The sequence below is a fragment of the Crocuta crocuta genome, unplaced genomic scaffold, assembly GCF_008692635.1.
Source record: "Crocuta crocuta isolate KB4526 unplaced genomic scaffold, BGI_CrCroc_1.0 scaffold154, whole genome shotgun sequence".
Taxonomy (NCBI): domain Eukaryota; kingdom Metazoa; phylum Chordata; class Mammalia; order Carnivora; family Hyaenidae; genus Crocuta; species Crocuta crocuta.
Window position 1 is genome coordinate 16,924,298 of NW_027530545.1, and position 24,650 is coordinate 16,948,947.

Genomic DNA, 24,650 nt, shown 5'->3' on the forward strand with positions numbered 1-24,650 from the left:
GGGAGGGCAAGCAGTCCTGGCAAGATAAATGGAGGGTGTCAGAACAAGCCACAAACATCTGGCTATCTAGGCTGTTGGAGGATAAGAAAAATGATGCCCACTAGCACTTCTATTTCCGGAGAAAGTTCCTCTAGATCCCTGCCCCTCTGGCACATGTCCTAAAATAATTAGTCAATAAATCTTCATGTATAAACTGAGTGTTTTTCAAACCTTTTCTGTGCTGGGTCTCAGGCCAAGTGATAAAGTGTACTGGCACTTGAAGGGCAGAGACCTGGTTTTCTACAACTCTGGCTCTCCCGCAGTTAAATCCCACTGATTTTTTTTTTCAATTAAAAAAAATAATGTTTATTTGTTTTTGAGAGAGAACAAGTATGAGCGGGGGAGCAGCAGAGAGAGAGGGAAGGAGACACAGAATCTGAAACAGCTCCAGGCTCTGAGCTGTCAGCACAGAGCCTGACACAGGGCTCAAACTCACAGACTGTGAGATCATGACCTGAGCCAACGTCAGATGCCTAACCAACCAAGCCACCCAGGTGTCCCAACTCCCACTATTTTTACAGTCAGATGTTAAGGGTACTCCTCTTCCCTGTGCAGGTTCCCAGGGCTAGAGATGACTAGCCAGGGGCTTGAGCTCCTAGCTCTCCCATGCTAATGATAACCCTCTCACTTGTGGGTTGCTATATGCTGTGGGCTTGGTTCCTGGTCACACCTGGCCTTTTTTCGTATGCATATGTTTTTTTGATGTTAGCTATAACACTAGCTACAACATAAACACTTGATGATGAAGATCTGTTCTGCCCATCTTTAAGTGATTTTTAGAGTAAGGTACAATACATGTAGTTATTAATTTGGTGTGTCCATGGGAGGAAGTAAGCTCAGGATCCTTCTACTGTGTCTCCTTCCTGAGAACTTTGTTTCTTGATGTAAGCCTTATCGTTATGATATATGCATTATCATTATCACTGTTGATTATACAAAGCATGTTGTTTATTTAATCTTTACATATATGGGGATTTTCCAGTTTTCTTGTTGTAGTTGATTTTTAGTTTCATACTATTGTGGTCAGAAAAGATGCTTGAAATGATTTTGATCCTCTTGAAGTATACTTATTTTGTGTGAGAATGTTCCATGTGTGCTTTGAGAAGAATGTGTATTTTGTTGCTTTGGGATAAAATGTCCTGTATTTGTCAGGTCCATCTGGTCTAATATGTTATTTAAGGCTAATATTTCCCTTACTGATTTTGATCAATCCATTGGTGAAAGTGGGGAACTAAAGTCTCTTATTATTATATTGCTATTTTCCCTTTATGTCTATTAATATTTACTTTCTATATTTTAGGTGCTTCTATGTTGGGGCATAAATATTTAGCAATTTTATATACTTTCTGGGTTGACCCTTTTATCATTATGTAATGATGTTCTTTGTCTCTGATTACAGCCTTTGTTTTAAAGTCTATTTTGTCTGATGTAAGAATAGCTATCCCAGCTTTTGGTTTCTACTTGCATGAATCTCTTTCTCCATCCCCTCATTTTCAGTCTGTGTCCTTAGATCTGAAGTGAGTCTCTTATAGGCAGCATATAGATGGGTCAGTGACTTATTTTGAACATTTGTCAGGTAAAAATCACTTATCTATGTTTCATTAAGGTCTTTTTCTGAAGTTTTATCTTGTTCTTTCATTAGGAACATACTTCTCTGTTTCTTCATTTCCCTTGACTCTGTGTTGGTTTCTATCCATTTGATAAAACAGCATCTCTACCAGTCTTAAAAGAGTGGCTTTGCATAGAGGAATGTTTTCCATTAATCCTGCTGGTCCATCAAAACTTTGTGATTGTCCAATCATTCTGTATACTTCTTAGGGGCTCTCATTAGGTGAGGGTCTACCAAGACCTGTTAGTGTCCCAAAAGGGGAGGATCTCAGACCACATTTAGATTCAAACTGATTGGAAGCTGGAACCTCAGGCAGTAGCTTTTAAGGTATACAAATATACCTCTTCTAGGAAATGACTAGGAGATGGGCATTTCATTCTGCTCCTTATTCACTGAGCCCTAGGGTAATAGACAGTTAAGTCCTGCTTGTTGTTCGATACCTTTTCCTAGAACCTGCGAACCTAAGGCTCAGAGGTGGTCTGAGTGACAGGGTGAGGTGATCAGGAGGCCTCCCCTGGGTTACAGCTACAACCACCAAAGGCCCCAGATGTATATACAGTCTCCTTTCTAGGAGATACTAGTTACCTTAAACAGGGCAATGGGAGAGCATAAAGATGGTGTCCACCAGCTTCCATGGTGTTTGTATTTTTGTATCTGGATGTTAGATACGTGATCCTCAAGTCAAAGCTTTTAATATAAGCAAATAGCCTCTTTCATTGAAAGACTACTGCCTGTATGCTGTGCCTTGGAGGTTAGCCAGGGTGGGTCTGTGTGAATCCTTCAAGAACTAGTTCTCAGGGTTTTTTTTTTTTTGTTTTGTTTTTTTAGTTTTTGTTTTACCACAATATAAACCACAGGTAGGGTTTATAGCGAGATTGTGTCTCAGCCTCTTCTGTTTCAGTGTTTATATTTTCTCATTTGCCTGATGTGTAAGAGTTTCTTAGTTATTTTCTGGGTTTATTTAAGAGGAAATTGTTCCATAGCAAGGTGTAGATTTGGTGTGTCTGCAGGATATTTTGGACCAGAATCCCATTTGACATTTATTTTAATGTCTAACCTGAGATGAAAATGATTTTGTTATCTTAATTTTGTGAGTCAAACAAGATAATTTGTAAATCCTTATGTTTTACCCACGGGTGAAGGGCACAGCCAAGATTTCATTTCTGAAGCAGGGTCTCTTGAACTGCTATGAAGACTGCTGATGATTTTATTTAAGAGAACTTATTAGAGGTGAATTCTAGGGGTTGTTTCCTCAGTCACACTATTGAGAAGCCATCCTATTTTCATTTACTTTTTTTTCTTTTAAAACCGTAGTGCCATTGTTTTCAGTGTTGAATAGTTAACAGAAATCAGTAGTATAAATGAAAATATCCTCTTTCTTCTGCATTATATCACATTTCTAACATTCCCATTTTCTTAGGTCATTTTACACATCAATGTTTGCCTTATTTTAGTGGTTTGTTCTAATATTAACTGAGCCTTAAATATTCCTTCAAAGCTACTCTGTGCCATTATAGTTGGCTCTATTTCATTGTGCTGAGAATGTGGAATAAGAATCCTTTCTTCTGTCAGTGATTTCAGCTGTCAACCCCTACAACAGTGACACAGGGAAGCTGTCAGTAAAACTTTTTATCAAAGCAAGGGCATTTCATAAGTGAATAAATCTAGAATAGGCAACATCTCAGCCTCTTGAGCACTTTATTTGTTATAAATACAAGTCAATACCACAAGATGGCACCTTCTTACTCTCAACATCTACAATTACAAACAATTATCTTCATAAAATGGTTTCAGTTTTTTAATGTGTTTAGATATTATTGAAACCTTATAAAAGCAAGACTTGCTACAAACAGGATTGGTGTTCGATGTATATTAAATGAGGTCAGATAATTAAATTCAAAAAAAGAATTTATAAATATTCAGATAAGAAAATTGAAATTACAAAAGCAGAGTTTGTCATCATTAAACTGAATTACAACTGTGTATGGCATATTACTATATCTACATGGCTAAGTTTCTGTTAAAATACAGTTTGAGTAATCAAATAATCTACCTCATTCTCCAGTATAACCACCCTAACACTCAATACAGATCTCATTCAGAAACCAACTAGCTTTCATCTAAACCAGCAACTACAACCAGTCCATTTTATCCCTCAGCAATCACAACCTATGAAGTGCCATCATCCCCTGGCTACAAAACAAAATACAATATTTAAAGGTAAAAACTCAGAGAATTTCTGAAATGGTAAACCATTCTCTCTGTGTTCATGAAAATAGGCAATCCAATCTGAAAGTCTTTGAACCAATGTAAACTCTAGAAAACTCAGTGTTGAAGTATGGGAAGAGTAAAGACTTGCACTAATATAGTGCGTAACAAAGCAGTGTCAGGCTCGTCATTTACAGTAAATGCCTTGATTGGACTTTCCTCCAGATTGTCATCATGCTGCTGAAGATAAAGTTTATGGGAGTCTGTGGGAATTCCATCATGGTTTCTTCTTCCCATTTCCAAACAGGAAGAGAAGGGTTTTCAGGACCCTTGGGAGAATCAAAAAATTAAACACACACCCACAAACAACTTGAAAGCAAAATGGCAGACCTAATAATCCTTGACTTCATGTCCAAATGAAGTTGAGGCAATATTACTTTCGCAATATTTGCATTCTGCCCACTGTATCACATCATGAGATTCCTCAAAAAACTGAGAAGTCTGAGAGCTACAAAAGAGAAAGCGGTTAAGGCAGTCGATGTCTACATTTGGATTTCTTTTTTCAGGTTACATGTCTAAGTCTCCGTCGTAGGCTAAGGTCAGAGGCTTCTGTTGGGGAGGTGTGCTTTGATGTGGTTTTGGCTTCTTGCTGCAAAGGGAAAAGAATTCCTCAGATAAGGGAGGGTCACAAAGTTTTGTTTCATCTGCCAAAAACTATTGTGAGGTATAGAAATTCAAGCAGTTAAATGACAAAAGATTGAGTGCTCTGAACCTGTGACTTTGTTTTTTGAATACTTGAATACTTTACCTCTATTTTAAGGAGCAGTTCTCATTTTTTTCTGAATCTTAAAAATGGTTTCATGGAAGCAGTGAACTTGGTTGAAGGCTACTTTTCTTGTTCTTGTTTATACTCAGTAATGCCAACATCTGCTATTCACTAATTCCTAAGCTCCTGTGACCCACACGCACATCAGAGCATATGAGCAGCTGGAGCAGCCAGGCTTCTGTGCCTTACCCTGGTCTTGTTTTTAAGTAAACATGCTTCTGCTCTGGCCTGAAGCCTGACATTTAGATGCCACATAACCAGAGTCTGTCAGGACACTTTCTCTGATTCTGCACTCTGCAGAGCCACTCGCACCTGGTCTCTGTTTTACCTGAGGTGACAACTTTACCAGGTCAGGGAGGGCTGCTCTTCCTTCTTGGAGAAGCTGAGGTTGAGTAACCTTGGGAAATCACACAGTGATGGCCCAGATCTGGGGCAAAACAACTTCCATTACACTCTGGGTGAAGCTCAACTTAGGTTGATGAATGTTTATAGACTGAATTCTGCCACATGGTGCCCCNTTTGTCAGTACCTCTGCTCTGCCATGCCTTCAGTGCCCAGCCTTTTGGGTTGTCCTTACCAGCAGGGAGGCAACTCTTTCCTTGTCTCCAAGTTTATTTTAGTAGCATCTATTATTTTAATCTATTTTTTAATGTTTATTTTTGAGAGAGAGACAGGGCACAAGCAGGGGAGGGACAGGGTGNAGCCTGATGCAGAGCTCGAATTGACGAGCTGCAAGATCATGACTAGAGACAGTCGGATGCTTAACCGACTGAGTCACCCAGATGCCCCAAATCCCATCTGTTATTGATTGGAAATATACTAACTGCCAAGCCCTGTGCTGAACATTTTATACCTAAGTAAATTCCAGAACAACCCTAAGATAGGGGAAGCATTAAAAATGCCTTTTTTTTTTTTTTTTTTTAACANGAGCCTGAAATCTAAGCACATCTAACACAGAGGCCCAGGCCATTAAACTTTTCAGTGTACTTCCTCTGTATCCATGTAATTAACTTGGCACTGGGTAGAAACATTTCTGCGTGTACATGGGAATTTTTATACTTTGAACTTAAATTAGAAATACATTTTCATGTGTACAATTCAGTGGCACAATTTGTGTAACCATCATCGTGTCTAGTTCCAGAAGATTTTCATCACCCAAAGAGAAAAACTCTGTACTCACAAAAGTAGTCTTCCTATTTCTCCCATCCTTAAGCCCCTGGCAACCACATAAACTTCTACATCTTAGATTTGTCTATTTTGGATATTTCATACATATGGAATCATACTATATGTGGCCTTTTGTGTCTGACTTAAAATGGAGAATTTTGTATTATATGAATTTTATCACACACATATACACTTGATAGAATTAAAATGGTTCTAGGAAGGGGCGCCTGGGTGGCTTANCACTTTTTAAATGATTTTTAATCATTTAATGATTAAATTAATGATGCCTTGGTGGCTCTGTTAAATGTGGGACTTTGGCTGAGGTCATGATCTTAGGCTTGTGAGTTCCAGCCCCGCATTGGGCTCTGTTTTGACAGCTCGGAGCCTGTGTCCTGCTTTGGATTCTGTGTCTCCCTCTCTCTCTGCCCCTCCCCCACTCACACTCTCTCAAAAATAAATTAAATAAAAATCATTAGAGGAAAAACTGTAGATCCCATCTGTGTTCCTGCCCGGCACCTGGGGTGCAGTGGGTGCTCAATGGGTTATAAGCTGAGTGCTGGGCATGAGCTGCAGGGAGATACCTTCCAACTAGGGAAACTGAGGAGAGGCAGAAACCTGCTCTAGCATCCTCTGTCAGGAGATCTTAGCCTGCAATATCCTGCTTCTCAAAAGGGTATTCATTTTATAATTATTGGAATATTCAATGTAACTTTACATTAATATAGAAGCCTATTCCAGTGGCTCTGGTTCTATTGTTTGGCCCAGACTCTTGCATAGAGAATGGACCCAGCTTGAAGGGAGGTCCAGAGCCTGCTAATCCGCAGCATTTAAAAGTACTAAGAAATCCCACAAACAACAGTTTAGGACAATGTGGAAGTGACGGCTTGTGCGTCCACTGTGGTGGAGGTTCTGGTGATAGGGGAGGCTGTCCTAATACAGGAGAGTTCATCCGAAATGACAGTGGGGTCTTCCTCGTCCTCTATCTCTTGCCTTTTGAGAGGCAGGGGAAGAAAGAGGGAAGATGGGTAGGCGCTTCCAAAGAGTTTTTGATTATCCATTCTTAATTAGCATTTGTGAAGGGCTGTGGGCAAACAGAAATGCAAAAGGTGAGTCCTGGGGAGTGAGGAGGGAGAGAGAAGGCTTTATATGGATATTGCCTGGGAGGATAGCTTTATATGGATATTCTCCTGACCAAAACCTGGTCAGCCTGTTTGTTGGGCCTATAAAATTCTGCTCAGAATGGGAGTTATTTTTAGGAGTTTGCACATATGGATTATGAACATGGCATCAACCACTGGGAAAAAAAGAGGAGTCTCCTAATAGGCTTTAAATCCTTTGTGGGCCATGGGGTGTGCTGGGGACCTTCTGGAAGAAGGTGACATTTTATTATCTCCAAATTCTGTAACCTCTCAATTGATCCTAATATCGTAACCATGAATATGTGAGACCTGAGGAATTTTACAGTTTAAACGTTGTTAAATGTTGGTAAACTGAGTAAGGCGAAATTGTTCTGGGTAGCTGTGGCTTTCAAAAGCTTCCTGGCTCATTAAAAAGACCCCTGAGGGGAGGGGCTATCTGGAAGGGCTGTCCTCAGCAAAGCCACCAACTAGGGAACTTGTGTTTACCGGCCCTGCTCCTTTTCCTTTTTCCCTTAATTCTTTTTCTAAAAATATTTTTTTTTCTCCTCCACTCTGGTATCAGGAAAGGTGTGACCACTTCACTCATACTCAATCAGGACCTGCAGATGCTTGGCAAATAGGCCACCGCTACTCACCCCGTACCCAGGATGGATCTCTAATCCATCACACTGCTCTTCCCTGTCCGACTGAGCTGTTGCCTTGTAACTCTTCCTAATGGAGCACTATTGACAGGCACTGTCACTTTCAGGTTTGGCACAGAGATAAAACTATTACGCAACACTGGTTGTAAGAGACCTTTGAATGGCGCACATTTATTTTTTCCTTTTTATTAAAAAAAATTTTGTTTTAATATTTCTTTTTGAGAGAGAGAAAAGAGCAAGCAGGGGAGGGGCAGAGAGAGAGGGAGACACAGAATCCGAGGAAGGCTCCAAGCACAGAGCCGGACACAGGGTTTAAACTTGGGAACTGAGAGATAATGACCTGAGCCAAAGTCAGACACTTAAACCGACTGCCCTAAATGACACACATTTAAAGTGACCTCTTCCACTATCATTTGTCTTTTAGCAAAGGATAAACCCAATAAACCAGGAAAGCAAACTGACTATGGACTGACAGGCAATTGCTGGTACTTAACAGCACCAATTAAGTTCTGCCCCAAGGACCCAGCCCCAGGGCAGTAGAGCTTAAATACCTTGATGAAAGCCTGAAAAGGTCTTTGGTTTAGGCAGACATTCCTAAGGGCAGGGCCTCTGGAAGTGGGAGCCCTACTCTCACACTTGGGAGAATGGAGGCCCATTTACTAAGTGGCACAGGGCAGGGACGAATGGATATGCTGTAGTTACCTGGAGCCATTTTCTGGTACTATGTCTACATCAACTACAAGCTCACTCAGCTCGTCTTGACTAAATTGCCTCATGGATCTTTACTGCAAGGGTTGTGGGGGCATCAGTAATATTTCAAAAACTTCGAACACTAATGGTAGATGTACAAAGGGTTGTATCTGAACGAAGTGGTCCTTAAGAAGACTATTTTTCTATATTTTCTCAAAAGCACTTCTAAGTTTTATTATAAATTGCTTTCATCTAAAGGATACACCTAAGGCCTGGCATATTAGAGCAGTTCTCTTGTCCTAAGCCTTTTACTTTGGGGAGAAAATATAAAATCACCAAAACTGTCATCCTCTAACTCCTGTGCAAGCTATTTAATAGAAGGAAATGCCATGAAAGTATCTATTTGGACTCTTTAGGCAGCTCATATGTAACAGTAAGTGGTATATGTTTTGGTATCAAGAGGTCTGTTCCCAGGTCTATAGCTTACTTGGGAATCTAAGAGCATCAAAAAATATGAAAGCTGGAGACACTACATTGAATCTAAAGTTTTTAGGATTACTTAAGAGAAAGAAATTGCAGACTGGAAGACCAGTGGAAAGAGTGTAAGCTCTGGGCCTAGGCAAACATAGAAGAGATTTTTCCCAGGCTGATGACCTCAGATAAACTTGCTCTCTCTTTAAAATGGGTATGATGGGGGTACCTGGGTGTCTCAGTTGGTTAAGTGTCTGACTTCAGCTCAGGTCATGAACTCATGGTTCATGGTTCGTGGGTTTGGGCCCCACATTGGGCTCTGTGCTGACAGCTCAGAGCCTGAAGCCTTCTTCGGATTCTGTGTCTCCCTCTCTCTCTCAAAAGTAAATAAACATTAAAAATATTTAAATGGGTATAATCGCAACAACACATTATTGTAAGTACTGAAAAGGCAATCTATGTAAAACACTTAGGTTTGGGTGTGTGTATGTGTGTTTTTACTTATCCACTCATTTAGTCATCAACCTATTCTACTTTGGGTGATAGAGGAGGAAGAGACTTCTAGAAATAACTACAATCACAGAGTAAATGCCAGAGAAGAGGAAGCGTGGACACAGTATTCCAGACTATCTATTGGCATTTGACTTTTACGGGTAAGAAATGATAGACTGTCAATACTAATGGTGACAATTCATTCTCGATGAATGGAGCTTACGGAGAGAAACCTTGGAAGCAGAAGATTCCTGCCAAAACTAGAAGGTACCACCATAAGCATCCTAAAGTAAGGTTACTTCTCTCAAAAGATCATCCTTCAGAAAGAAGTTGTAGGCTTATATTCAATCCTTATATAAGTTTTTCATTTAATGAAAAGCTTACCTTTATAATACAAAAAATACCTAATAGACATCAAAAGTGAACATGCACAGTGAAAAAGGGTACGTAGGGTTTGGGGATAAAACTTCTGAAACAGCAACACAGAGTATGAGTGTGGTATCTCAAACAACTTGGATAGAAATGAAAATGGTAAACTTGAGAAACTGACTGTGGGAAGGGAGATAAAAGTAATGACAAAGTGAACTGAAAGGTGGATAGAAACTTTGCTATGAGATACAAAAGTGGAGAAAATGAGTATATTATAGTGAACTAATATATAATATAGGATTATGGGTATGGATGTAGAATTAAGCACACTGGTTAAATATTACAGTAGATAATTTACCATTTTATCTAATGAGAAAAATACACACGTGGAACTGTCCAAGGCATAGGGAAATAGAAGATGAACTTGGAAGGATTCTTCAGGCTTAAATTATGGAAGACTTTAGTTGGCTAGCGAGGCAGCCATAACATGACTTTCATTTTGCTGTCAATGGAAAGTCACTGCTGGTCTCTGAGGAGGAAAGAGGCTGATCATGTGGCTAAATTTTAGAAAGACTAATCTGGCTAAAGACAGCAGAAAGGAGTATTTGTATTAAGTCCAAGTATGTAGCTACTGTGCTGTACCCAGTTAAGGCCAAGCATTGAAAATGAAAAAAGATGTGCAAAATACTGTACATTAATATTTATTTAATTTGGTCACTAAAAAGTAAGGGGGGGGGTTTACATTGATCTTTAAAAAATTGTCTAGAAAATTATTTCCAGAATTCAGTGATGTAATCCCCAGAGCTTAGGGTCATTCAGAAAGGGCCTCAATAAATACTTGTTATTGAAGGAATGGAGAAATGCAAAAAGGCAAATTCAATGACTTAACGGTTTTGAATCTCTTAGATAACATAGGATGTAGCAGTTAACAACTAGAACACATCCCAGCTTTTATAGAACAGATTTTCTGATTCCCTTACACTGTGTTGGGCCATTACTTTCAGAGGAGTTTCTCATCTGTCAAACCTTCATGTCCTTTCTTGCAATATAAGACCTTTTCCAGTGATGAATGCATCCTATCACTCTGAACCTCATATGAGGCTTTCAACTTCACATTTGTTCATTAAGACATGATCTAGGAATACATACAAAATTTATCAACTGAGACATAAAAATTGGTCAAATCATTTGATTATAGGTTGAAGGACTAACTGAAGGTGTTACTTATTACTACAGCACTATGGATGGAAATATCAGTTGGATAGAAATCCAATTTCTAGAGATTCAGTTTGTTGCACTATAGGTGGAAGAAAGAATTAAAGTCATCTTATTTTCTTCACTAACTTTCACTGATCCAGAGCAAAGATTTAAAAACCTGTGGGGCACCTGGGTGGTTCAGTTGGCTAAGCGTTCAACTTTGGCTCAGGTCATGATCTCATGGTTCGTGGGTTTGAGCCCCGCGTTGGGCTCTGTGCTGACAGCTCGGAGCCTGGAGCCTGCTTCAGATTTGGTGTCTCCCTCTCTCTCTGCCCCTCTCCTGCTCACGCTGTCTCTCTCTCTCTCTCAGAAATAAATAAAACATTAAAAAAAAAAACAACCTGTATAACCTTGGAAACAGAATTTGAGGCTAAATATACAACAGCTGGATTTGGATCGAGATTAAAACTTGAGTAAAAATTCTCAAGGAAATAGTTTAATAGATGAATATAAGTATCAGTTTGGAGAAAAAAAGTAACATTTTGATCTATGAAAATAACAAGCTCCTTTGGAAGCTAATAAAATATTCTCAACATACTTGAAAACATTCAAATGTATTTACATCTGTCTGGTCTCAAGAGCAGCTCATCAACGTAAACATTCTGTCCAGTAAACCAATCATCATTTTCTGAGAACAATAAATTTTCAGGAACAAGCCACTTATAAAATGGGGCTCCTGGCATTGACCTAGGTCTCCTATCAATCAGGTCACTGTGGATAAACACCTGGCGTTACTACTTAAAACATACTAAACAGGTTGTTTGAACTCACTGGTCAAGATAGGTCAATTTAAGTAGAATTATCTGGAGTAATGGCTTTTAGCCTTGGCTGCATTTTAGAATTACCTAGGGTGCTTTTAAACATCCGGGTGACCTGGCCCCCTGCAAGATTAATTAAATCGGAATCTCTGGAGCTGGAACCCAAGTATCAGTCCCCAGGAGATGCCAATGTACAGTCAAAGCTGAAAGATAGCCTAAATCAGGGGCACCTGGGTAGCTCAGTTGGTTGGGTGTCCGATTTCAGCTCAGGTCATGATTTCACAGTCTGTGAGTTCAAGCCCCACATTGCATGGAGCCTGCTTCAGATTCTGTGTCTCAACTCTCTCAAAAAGTTTTTTAAATAAAAAAAGCCTAAATCAAAATACTAAAATGGGAAATTCCTTACTAATGATTTATCTCTTATACCTTCTGATATTACTTGAAAACCAAACAAAAAAGTTATGTCAAATGAGGACAATAATTTCAAATATTCTACTGTTGATAATTGCGGGTTCAAGAGTCCAGTTACCATAGCCAATGACCTTTTAGCATAATATGTCACCTATAAGAATATGGAATATAAATGCCTTGCTAGTTAGTACTTACCAAAGAAGGTAGGAAGTAAATACTAGGAAAATCATGATAAGAAAACCGCCACCTGAAACACCATAAACCCAGATTTTTACTCGGCCATCTGTGTAAAATAGAGATTAAATAATAAGTTTAGCATACAAAAGAGTTCTCAGACTGTTTTAGTTTTGTATGTTTATAGTGTCTTATACATGTAACACTGAAGTATAATAATACATTTAGACAACATAAATAGAACCAAAAAATTAAGAGGCAATCCTACATGCAAAGAAACTTACTATCACTACTTTTGGTGACTTGGCTGCTTGAATGGGCAAAAACTACATGCCCAAATAAGCTAATAATAAATTCACCGAATTATGTCAAGTTAGAACCATATATGTGAAAGTACACCTTATTTTAATGTCCTATCTGCTAGAATTAAGAAAAATAGAACCCAATAGTTTGATCTGTTTTGTGATTTTTACTATGTCATGTATGACATGAGCATATATGTTTTTCTAGTTTCTGCTTAATGTCAGCACGGCTAACTGGGCGGAGAGCGATGCCTCAGCACCCACAAGGAACTGCATTCCTTTCTGAAAGATAGATGCACACAGAAGATTCATTGCACTACACGGATGTAATTAACTGCAGGTTCAAAAAACTTATTGGCATCTTAGGCTTCTGTGGGATGAACAACTATCAAAATCTATTAAAGAAACAATTGGAATAAAATTTTGAATAAAATCATAATTACATTCAATTATATTATCACTACCCATTACAGTTTTTGCTTATAAGACACTTTAAAGCTTCAGTCAGGTTTTTAGAATGAGGTTTCAATGCAGTAATGATACTTTTCTATGGTCATAAAACTTTTAATAAAGCTTTGAGTTGGATCTCTTTGAAACACTAATGATGAAATCTCCTATTCTGAATTTTTTTTACATTGGAAGAAAAAAGTCTTCCTTGATAAAGGACCTTTCATCTTTTTACTCCTAAACCTCACAGAACTGAAGTACTGGGAGGGTCCAGTACTTTTCAATCCCCAGTGTGGAGGTATGTGGTCCATGTTACTTAAAAAAGAATATAACTTTTTATAATAGCATAATGGATAGGATCAAACTTCAAACTATTGAAAAAAGATACGTAGGGAAACATAAGAAGTCTCCCTGATGCTCTCTCTCAATTCCCAACCCAGCGGCTACCACTGTTACCTGTTTCCTTGTGAATCAATCATTTTAGTTTCCTTTGTATATGCAAACATATGAGTGCATGCATGCAGTTTTCCATACTAAATCTTACAGGCAGGTCTGATTCTTTTTAATATGAGACGTAATGTAGAATTGCATTATATTTTGTTTTTCCATATTCTGCTTATAGACATTTAGGTTAGTTCCACTCATCTTTTAAAAGATTTTTAACATTTATTTATTATTATTTTTGAGAAAGAGAGAATCTGAGGCAGGCTCCAGGCTCTGAGCTATCAGCACAAAGCCTGATGTGGGGCTTGAACCCACAAACTCTGAGACTGTGACCTGAGCCAAAGTTGGCCGCTTAACAAACTGGGCCACCCAGGTGCCTGTACACTCATCTTTTATATAACAAGAAGCTANTAGGTCAAACTGTATGATACATATTGCCTAAATGACTTTCTTAAGGTTGCTCCAATTTATACTATCAAGAGAAAAACATAGATATACCATATGCAGGTGCATGCTATTACTGCTATTTTAATTAGCTCCCAAAGTCTAAGGACCCCACTTGTGGATTTGAGCATTCATGTTTCTAGAATTCTCTTCTAGAAACCCTAATTCTCTTCCTGAAGTAGAGTGTACAGGCAATGGGTGAGCCTGACTGCATTTTATATCATGCTTCCTTCAAATGTAAAGGTACTGCTAATTTAGTCACAAAATGAAATGTTTTTAAAATTTATGGCATGCCCAGACATACAGGGGAATAAAAATGATTACTGTGGTCATCCTGAATAGTTGGTTGAAGAGTGTACATCTGATTTCTCCTACTAGATCTAGTTTCTGGGTTTTGTTTCACTTAACCACATCATTGAGGCACTTTCAATACACAGGTGCATTCTGAACCAGGAGGTCAAGGTCTGTCTGTGAAATTAAGGCTCTTTAATATTCCACTAGTGTCTCTCAAACCAGATAGGGTCCCTAGACATTTCCTAAGGTATCTACATGTTCTTGATCCATGACAGTTTTTGCTTTTAATTTCAATTATATACACAAAACCACAGTTACAAAGGCATTCTCTTTTACAGAGATAACTTATAATTAAAAGATGATTTTAAATGTTAATATTTTGAGAACTTCATTCAGTATGTCTTACACTGGGGTTGAAACAGACTTATCTTCAACCATCCATGAGAACATTTTACATTTAAAGGGACTACGTCTTATATGGTACTAAAATTTAAGAAACGTTGAATTCGACCACATCACCTCTTCCGTCTCTCCTCCTTCCCTCTATTCTTTCTGTCATAAGCAGTGGTTACAACATGAAGCCCAACCCCCTCCCCCCCATGAGAAAAATGTATATTTCTTACTCTTAACTGAAATGTACCTGGATCAAGGGGTTGAAGTGACCATCCTTTAAAAATATCATGTATTTTTGAATTCACAGGTCTGTTTTTCCCGGCAACGTTTTTCACATCAGCTTTTTTATCCTCTGAGCCCGGGACTTTCATGCAGTAATCCAAGAAACCATTTGATCTCATTATCTCTGTATATCCCTTTTCACAGCCACAGACGCCACCCTACAGCATACAAAATAGTTTTATTCATCACACAGTGATGAAGAAGAACAATTTAAATGTTGAAATCACTTAATACATGCATGATCTGTTACGGCAGTTTGGGGTGTTGCAGCAACAGAGTTGCCAAAGAAAAGCCAAACAGTTCATCTTTCTGAATTCCAAAGTCAGCCTTTGAATACAGTGTCTGATTTTTCTACAGGCTTACAATTCTTATACCTTCCATGTAAGAAATCACAACAGAGGGCATCCATTCCTTCCTTTTTCTCTTTTACAGAAATATTTAAGGCACTTAATCAAATTATCCTCCAACTCTTCCCCCAACTCTTTCAGATTCCTGCCCACTCACTCAAACCTGCTGCCCTTGATGCTGAGAAGTAAAGCAACACGGATTATGTATGGGGCGCCTTTGGATTTTTGTGCTTTTTGATGTCTGTTGCCGCAGCAGCTGCTGAATGCCACTTACCACCTTGTACCCTTGATCACTAACTAGTCTGAACTACCTCTCTGCTTGGAAGCTTGGTTCTGCACTCAAGGAGGGCAGCCTAAGTATAGAAAAAAATAAAAATAAAGACTTCACCAAAGGCATATGTCCCATATCCTTCCTTGTAGTAACCTGAGTGTCACACTACATCACTACTTGCCAATCCTAGTTGGCATTGTGGTAATGTGTGCTTCATATTTGTCTGTGAATTCCCGGTCACGTTCATGTACAATAAGCCTCTCCAAGATGAGTTGGCTGTGATGAGTCATAAAGAACAAGGATTTCTTTCTGTCTCTTGAGGTGAAACTGAAAATAATAGCTCTTCCTTCTTCCAGCAAATATAAAGACAATAGAGAAGAATAGGACAAGTTGAGGATACAATTATGAATCTGTGACTTTGCTGCTGGGGCTCCTCACCTGAAACTGTTTTTGTGGCATTTTTTAATAGGCCCTTCAAATAGCCACTCAGCTCTGGGTGACTCATAAGGATGGACCTATTTGAGTCATCAATTGTTAACACATGATTTTAAGAAGAATATACACTCCAACTAAAGAGGGCACCTCAATCTTCTACAAAAGACAAAGATCAGAAAAGTACGTAGAATTAATCATTGCCCATTGTTTAGTGAACAGGCAGCATTCCTATAATAATGACAATTATTACAGCATTTCATTTGAAGATGTTACATGGTGTTCAATGCAAAGAACTAGTTACGACAATTGAGACCATCTCGATTAATCTAAGTAAAAAGGGTAACCAATCACATATGCCAAAGATTCAAGGTAAAAATATTTTTATTAAAGAGGGTATCCCGATGGTTAGTGGAAAGCCACAACTTCTATTTTGCAAATCTCATTAGCATATGAAGTTGTTGCTGACCTATTTTCTCCTCTGTTAGCTTAAGTATTTGTTTTTCTGTGGTAGAGAATTAACCTACCTCAAAAGTAAAAGAGGCATAAAATAGGATTGCCTGAATTATTTTTAACCAGATCATTTTTGGGAAAGAACACATAATAATAAAACTGTTTCTCACTGCACACTGTGAGTGCCATTGATTAGAATACATTGCACATTTTGCATTAATTCCTGAGCAGGAGTAAATGCGAGTTAAGGGAGAAGAACAGAGGGAAAGATCTCCGCTTTTAAAAAACACGTGTGGGTGTACATACATTCTTTTTACCCATAGGCAAATATTCAACTTTTACTAAGTAATTAGCAAATATAGACATTTATAATATCTTTCAAAATAGTTTGGGTAGATGAAAGGCTAAGAATGAAAGAATAAATCCACTAAGAACATTTGTTGATAAGCAGAGCTAATATAAATGAGATATCTGAAAGGTAGATTTGCCTATAGACAGAGTTCTAGAAAAAGACTGCTTTCCGTAAGACACAGCCCTACAAAGAAAAATCCCTAATACCTGCATTTATTCCCACAAACTCCTCTAGATGGTACCGTGAGCCCATGGAACTGCCGCTGGGGCTGGCGCCCACGGAAAACACCCAACAGCATATGCATAAGACAGTAATGAACTGCAGATGGCTCCCGCACTGGACTCACCTGTGTACAGTAGGAGAAAGGTTTCCTGCAGGCGGGATTACACTGCCTAATGGCAGCAGGACGTGTCTGAGGGGAGCAGCCGCCTACAATAAAACAGAACCCCCACCATCACTTGTGGACTTTGCTATGGTAAACAGTAAAAAAGTTTTTTTCCTCTTTCCTCTCTGGCACTGGCCAGACTATAACAGTATTATTTTTTATGCCCATTTGCTGACATATGGTCCAGCTGTATATTATAGATTACTCCAGGAAGAATTGTTCAAGAGAGGAGGCTCTGCTAACAAGATGTTTGCAGTAGTTTTTATACCTGCTCATTGGCATTGTCATTCTATCATATGGCTCTGCTTGAGGGCAACATCTGTGTGCAGGGATCAGGAAAAGAATTGATGAAATTTCAATGTAAGTTCAGGAGCAGAAAATAGATCTGCTCAAAGACTCATTCTATGTATATTTTTCTCCCGCTCCTGAATACCCCAACTAGGCAATAAGCCAACTGGCAACAACCAAATGCTAAAAGAATGCGACTGATGGATTCATGGACCACAATGGCAAACACTTTGGTAACAGTTTTAAATGTATCTCAACCAGAAAATACACACACACACACACACACACACACACAGAGTCATAAAAGTGGAGCTTTACACATTTTTAAAAGCAAATGTAAAGCTCCAGGAGACAGAGTCATACATCTGATACAGTACTTGCAGGTGCTCATTAAGTATTTTTGAGTAAACAGATGGAATAATGTCCCTATAATATGAAAATCATTTACATATTAGTCATGCCTTTCTGGATTCAAGGTACTAAGCTAACAACTTGATGTATTATTTGAGGGCAGTGTTTAAATTTTATTTATATAATACTGGTTTCATTTAGAGATTCTAGTTTTTGCCTTAAAAATTGTCACCCAATTATAGTTTATGAATGGGTAGCTGGCCAAAAGCTTTTGGCCTTAGGTGGTGTAGGAAACAGATCTGTATTTTCCCTGGGCATGAAGCAGCTACATTCCCACTGTTACTGGAAGAATAAAATAATCTCCACAGGAAAAATAAAAACAAACAAAACAAAAAAAATTTCTATAATCCAGAATTAGTACCTATGGGTGAAATGGATAATCCGGGCGTTAGTGGCAATGACCACATGAACCTATAGCTACTAATAGTTGTTGGAGGAGTGTTTACACTCTTTAAACCAGTGATCTGCAAAGAGTAGTGTCTGCACCCCAGAAGTAGTGAATCTCTAGGGAATTGGGAAGAAAATTCAAAACTGTATAGTTCATACAATATTTAGTTTAAATTTTAAAAATATTAAGCTCTCATACTTAACAGCTGAGCCTCATAACCTGAGCTGCCCCCACAGGAGGATGGCCCCATGTTGTCCACCGTACACCAAGTACTAGGTACAGAGAATTTGATAGTGTAACCCTCACCGCTTAGCTCTCAGCATGTTGTAGATGTTGCTGCTTTCTGTGTTCCTGGTTAGGAAGATTTACAGCGTGTTTAGTTCCAACGATAACTTACAGTATGGGCAAGGAGCTTAAAATTATTGTATGGATAAACAATGGATTAAAGGGAATATGCAATGCAAAAATAGGCAAACAAGAAAAAGGCAGAGCTGATGATTCCTCAATTCCACTTGTCTCACTGATTCAATAAGCTCTGTCAGCCACAGTAGCACTAAAAACAATAACAATTCTCTCTGATAAGCCATTAAAAAACTTTAAAATTGAGATCATTTATATAATCAAATGATATCCACTGTTATGAATGAGGAAGCCTTTGCTCAGTCTAGACATTAAACAATAATGACTAGCAAAATATCCAAAACCAAGTTTCCAGTGCATGATACAAAGAAATACAACTTTGAGCAAAAAAAAAAAAGTGTTTTCGCACCATTAACAAATATATTTTATCTTTATCCACCTTTAAATTTCAACTTTTGTATGTGTTTCCTAAAATCTTAGAATAAGAGTGCAGGATAGGATATGTTGAGACATGTCCTCCAAAACCTTTTACTAAGAAGGTACATGATTTAAAACTTTAGAGACCATTGTTTTAAACTATCTGTATTTTTCAGCCTTTGTCTCAGAACATGATATTTAAGGAAATTTTATAGTGTACGTTGTCATAGATGTTATGGGTCTTCAAATAGAATTGTTTGTTTGCTTTCTAAGATGCAAGGTTTTATTACTCAGCCATAAGAATGAGGTCTTCCCATTTGCAACAACATGGACAGACCCGGAGGGTATTATGCTAAGTGAAATAAGCCAGACAGGAAAAGACATATACCCTATGATTTCACTTTGTATAAAATCTAAAAAACAAATGAACAAACAACAACAAAAAAGAAAGAACCAGGCTTAAAAATACGTAGAACAAACTGGTGGTTGCCAAAGGTCAAGGAGGGGGGCAGTGTTGGGTGAAATAGGTGAAGAGGATTAAGAAGTACAAATTTCTAGTTATAAAATAAGTCACGGGGAAGAAAAATGATGCATAGGGAATATGGTCAATAATATCATAATACACTTATCATGGTGGGCATTTTGTAATGTGTAAAATTGTTGGGTCATTATGTCATATATCCAAAATTAATTTAACATTATATGCCCAATATATATACCTCAAGTAAAAATTTAAAACAAAAAAAGATATAATGACACTTTGCTATGAAGATCATCTAAGGTCACCTGCCCAGTCTTCTCTTGCTTATAATTTGGAAGCTAATTCTTCTCACAAACACCAACACTCAGATCTTTTTGAAGTGCCCACACAAATCTTAGGCAGGAATACCTGTGACATTAATGCCATCTGAACGTTGGCACCATACAGTTCGTTCATTATTGTTCCAAAGACTTGCTTTCCATGTGTAGTGATAACATTTGCCTCCTGCAAGTAAATATGATAACAGCGGTTCTATTACACCTCACACACAAAGAGAATAAGCGTTGCTCAATCAAGGCTGAGAACTGAAAAGTGCTCTTGGTACCTGTACAAGGGCGTGTTTCTAGAACCTGCTGGGGGCAGCTGTCTTGGTTCTCGAAAGACTGAACTATAAATGTCCTTGACCTAGATTGGCGGCCCATTGTCTCGAAGCTTCTTCCATTGACACAGGTTAACTCACACGTGCTCCACTCTGACCAATCCGTTAAGTGGCAGTCTCCTGGATGATTGTGCAGCACAGAGCAAGGAAAATAACATGAAAACTGACACTTGAAAACATGGACAGGGTTCACAGTGAGATTTGTGGTGATGGCACTGTGATAGGGGCAGGTTCTAGGTACTGTACATTCTACCTTGACCAATTTTCCACTTGGAATATACTGAGAATAACAATTTATGGTTTAATCTAGTTTAGCAAGAAAGTACTGAAAACTAGATTACTATGATTTGAAATGTAGTAATGGCAGTTTTATGTAGATAACACTATATGTCTTCCAGTGGTAATAAACTTTTTAAAAGGGAGATGTAAGGATGATAGTAACTCAGTTTTCAAAGAACAGCAGTAACATTGTAAAATAGACAGGCATAGAAACCATATAAAGGGAACAAGTTGGTCTCTGAAGTGGAGTATTTTTGAGTTTAAGGAATATTTATTAATTTAAGCATATACATTTGTATGCATATGTATGTACCTATGTATGTATTTACACTTATGGATATATTCAGGCACCGTAAACTTAGACCATACAAGTTAGGTTGGTTATTAGGATTAAAATCAACTCACACATATTATGTAACTAACAATGACCTTCACATTTAATGAATGCTTTTATGAACCTATAGCGTTACTTGCTCCTACCACACCACCGTTCAAGGGTTCATCAAAGATCTAGTCAACATTGTTTGAGTACTGGCCAGTGCTGTCAGGTTGGGCATTATTAACACATTTTTTAGATGGTGCAAATTTCAGTTCAAGGCACTAGACTCTATGTCTCTGGTAAACACCAATGATGTGACACAGATTCTTAGTTCTTAAATTTCTAAGTCCAGTGCCTCCAACCTACTCTGCCTCCACTGAAGCTGTAGGGATATTATAAAGTGATAACTTTATTGCATTTTTAATTGTAGTGAAAATAGTATGAAATTTCAATTTTAAGGAGAGCTTCTCCAGAAAAATGAAAAGGAAAAAAAAAATTAAATCACCAGGGAAGTCCCTTCCAATCACTTAAAATTGCATACCTGGGCAAGGTACAGAGCATGGCTGTTTCAGGAGGCTGTCTTGAAAGGGCATTTCTCCACACAGTGCCTCATCTACACTTACAGCCGGGTGAGAGATTGAACCGTTGTGGACCACACAGGACAAGCTGCGGATCTGGACTCCTTCCCCACAGTCTCCACCCTAAGAAAGGAAAGGATACAGTTAAAATTACCCAAACAATTAGTATCTCACAGGTTTTGTTGTTATTGTCGTTGTTTTGTTTGTTTTTTGATTGTTTTTAGCTTCTGCCACCTCTTGCCCAAGAAAATCTGAAGCTTCCTCCTCCTAGGAGTTATCTTTCAATTGTTGACAAGAAAGTATCACTTGGCAATCCTTCTAGAGCTGATAGAGAAGCTGAAGTAGAAATGCAAATTTATTCCATGGAATGTATGTGCTCAGAATATGACGATTCATTTTGGAACTCAGCCAGGATTGACTGAAAAAGAAAAAAACCATACAAAATTTGTCTAGGTGTATGTATTAAAATAGCCTAATCCATAATCACTCCCCAAGAGAGCATGTACAGCCACAGGGCATATATTTCTCTTTTACTTTGCTGTTTTTTCTTTTGTAGGGAATTCAGTACTTTCTTATATGGATTAGGTTGGAGTTCTCAATAAAACACTGATTTTCTCTCTTGCCACAAGAAGTTCTTTTCCCAGCATGCCTTCTGTGTTGAATAATGTTCTTTGAAGACATTTAATACAAATCACACTCAGATTTTTTGGACAATTAGAAAGAAAACTGTGCAATGTTTCACAGAAACAGAAGCTTAGAATTGGAAAGCTCTTCGTGGTTATTTGACCTAAACATCTGCCTGATGAAAGGTTTCCTACTATAACATTTTTGGCAGATACTCATGAGCATTTTCTCCTCAGTTTCTGTCAGGTGCTCATACTTCAAATAGAAGTCCACTGGATATTTGGATAACTCTAGATAGCTCTGTTTTTCCATAAATAGTTTAGAAAATAAAGCCTAAGGCAAAGCTTCTACGTTAAGGAGGTGAGATCCCAGGATGGCAGAGTGAGGATAAAGAACTAGAGCAGGAATGGAGGGAGAGCAAATATAAGGTGGTATGTTACCAAGCTGGCCTCAACTTCGCAAGTAAACACAGCTGGTTTCTCGGCCACCATGCCTTCCAGAGAGGCCATGTGGTAACATGGCTCAGTACCAGCCTAGATGGGGGAGGGAAGCAATCCCAGGCAGTATTAACTCCCCTAAACTTCCAAGGTGTGTTGCTCAATTTCTACGAAGTGCAGAAGTCAGTGGAAGAGCTGGAATTTTCATGACTCGTGCTCATATGATGGGAGAGGTGGAGGGAGAAAACGCTAGAGAGAGATCCCACCTTTGCACCTCTGTTACTACAGTCAGGGATACCACATGCTATAATCCACTAACCCATTATTAGGTGACAGTGTGATAACTGTGCTCTGCACTGGAAAACTGGGTTTCATGTTCTTTTTATGCCTTGCCCCCTGCAGGAGCCAGAAACAGCCTTTCTTAGGCTTTGGAGTTGCTGTGGCCTTTTGTGGCAGGAGCACAGGAAGACGGGGTGTTTAGCTAAAGTAGTCATGACAGCGTGCCAGGGCGTGCAGCGGGGCTGGGGGCTGGCAGGCCCCGATCAGGTCAAGGCACCGTGGCAGCAACTGCTGAATGCCAAGGGCAGGTCGTGGACAGACTGCCGGAGGTACACAACGTTACAGAATGACTGCTGAGAAGAATTCTTGACGTAACAAGCAGTTAGAATTTAAAGACATACTTTCAAGAAAGAAAAGGTGGAACTTAAGGGAGGTCCAAGTGGTAGCCATTTAAAGCTTAAAAACCTGAATAGGCATATAAATTGATTTAAAAAAAAAAAGTATCACCTTTGCTTCTAGAGAGGTTTTCACAAGGTTTTTCATTTGTTTATCTAAGATGGAAACTCCCACACCTGATTTATCAATACTTCATAATTGCTATAATAATTTCTATGGCATTTGTGAAACTCAAAAAAATGAACACTAATTTTGTTCTGAGTGCGTTTTTTGAGAGATGAGCAAGGTTCAAAGTCAAGACACAGTAGATTCCTTTAAGAAAATGCTCTAATAAGTGTTTACTCTCTAAAGTGGAAAATAACTAGTAGAAGTTGAATTTCTCTTTTGAGGGTTCTCTCTTATAAGTATCATTCCAGATGATGGATCCATTGCAGAATTGTCTAAGCTGTATGTTTTCTACAGAGTACTTGGAAAGAGGAGTGTGAAGATTCAGCAGTACATGAAATTTGCCTTCTGAAACCTCAGGTAACAGAAGATGAAGTTGATTAGAGTTTGGTTTGACATTCCAGGAGATGGGAGTGTGAAGAAATGACAGGAAACAAGTCTACGTCAGGGATCCCTTTAAAAACCAAGACAAACAAGAATATGTTCCTAGTATGTACCCACATTCAACCTTAATCTCTTATATCTTTGACAACGGCGGCTGTAAGATGAAGAGAAATCAGCATCAGAATGATAATTTCATTCATAAAGCAAGCATTCACTCACTCTCATTCATAAAGTTTTCCACACTAGAGACTGAAAATAGACCCAGTCTTCTTTGAGCAAGAATGTCAACAAGTTAGGATTCTCTCACTGACTCTCCACTGTCCGCATCATTGATGGATGTTTTGTATAGTCTCCAGATGTCTAGAGGCAGATGGTGATAATAATCATAATCATAGTCTTAATCAAAGTTATAATAGCAACTACAATTTATTGAGCTCTTAATTTATGTCAGGTACCAAGGTAAGCACTGTATATAAACTGTCTAATCCCTACCAAAAGCTCCCAGAAAAAACAGGTACTATTTCTACTCCCCATAGAGGTAGGAAAATAGACTCGGAGAGTTTACGGATTTGGCCGAAATGGCACAGCTAGGAACTGGCAGAACGCTGGCCAACATTAAGCTTGTTAGACTCTGGGAGTCTGAGCCTGTAAAACAGATTCATGAACATATGTGTGGATACATGTTATCAACTGAGGAATTTGGATAGAAAGAGCTAGAAAACACTAAAAAAAGAAAGAAAAAGAAAAGAAAAGAAAAGTGAAGCTTGAGGATACAGACTTCCTTTTGCTAATCTCTTTCTATGTTAGTGGTATTTTGGCACACCCACTGTGCCCTGTGCTAGCTTCTCTGATGGTTTGATCCACTGGATGGCAGTCAGCCACTTGGACATCACCACCACCCTCACTAAACGAGTGCCCAACCTGTATTTGGCAGGCAAGGACAGCCAGGAAAAGGAGAAATGCAGCTATGAGAAATGTGATCGTCCTTTGTGTGCAGAGGCCCACACGTATTTGAATCGGTAATTCCAAACCCTGTTTACATATACATTTAAGAAAAGGCAAGCCGAAAAAGATACCGGGTTATCTGTC

At 38.6% G+C, this 24,650-nt stretch overlaps 2 protein-coding genes across 7 annotated transcripts in view; one reads left to right on the top strand and one right to left on the bottom strand.

The window, feature by feature from the left end:
• The window catches only part of LOC144234466 (uncharacterized), a 271,734-nt gene extending 256,329 nt beyond the window's left edge, over positions 1–15,405 (top strand). For 2 of the 6 annotated variants that reach the window (XR_013335968.1, XM_077767817.1), the window contains one exon: positions 12,762–12,950. The gene's annotated coding sequence lies outside the window, so the exon portion shown is untranslated. Of the gene's footprint in view, positions 1–7,550; positions 7,737–9,336; positions 9,444–12,761; positions 12,951–15,345 lie in introns of those variants that run through there. The other 4 variants (XR_013335966.1, XR_013335964.1, XR_013335967.1 and 1 more) reach the window with 4 other exon arrangements.
• Positions 3,330–24,650, bottom strand: part of LOC144234479 (thrombospondin type-1 domain-containing protein 7B-like) — a 252,944-nt gene continuing 231,623 nt past the window's right edge. Inside the window, exons 11-17 of the mRNA XM_077767824.1 lie at positions 21,240–21,399; positions 20,047–20,220; positions 19,851–19,946; positions 17,059–17,141; positions 14,823–15,015; positions 12,273–12,360; positions 3,330–4,505 (exon numbers count right to left, since the gene is read on the bottom strand). Of these exons, the coding sequence (XP_077623950.1) occupies positions 4,424–4,505; positions 12,273–12,360; positions 14,823–15,015; positions 17,059–17,141; positions 19,851–19,946; positions 20,047–20,220; positions 21,240–21,399 (876 nt within the window). The 3' untranslated portion in view covers positions 3,330–4,423. The remainder of the gene's footprint in view (positions 4,506–12,272; positions 12,361–14,822; positions 15,016–17,058; positions 17,142–19,850; positions 19,947–20,046; positions 20,221–21,239; positions 21,400–24,650) is intronic.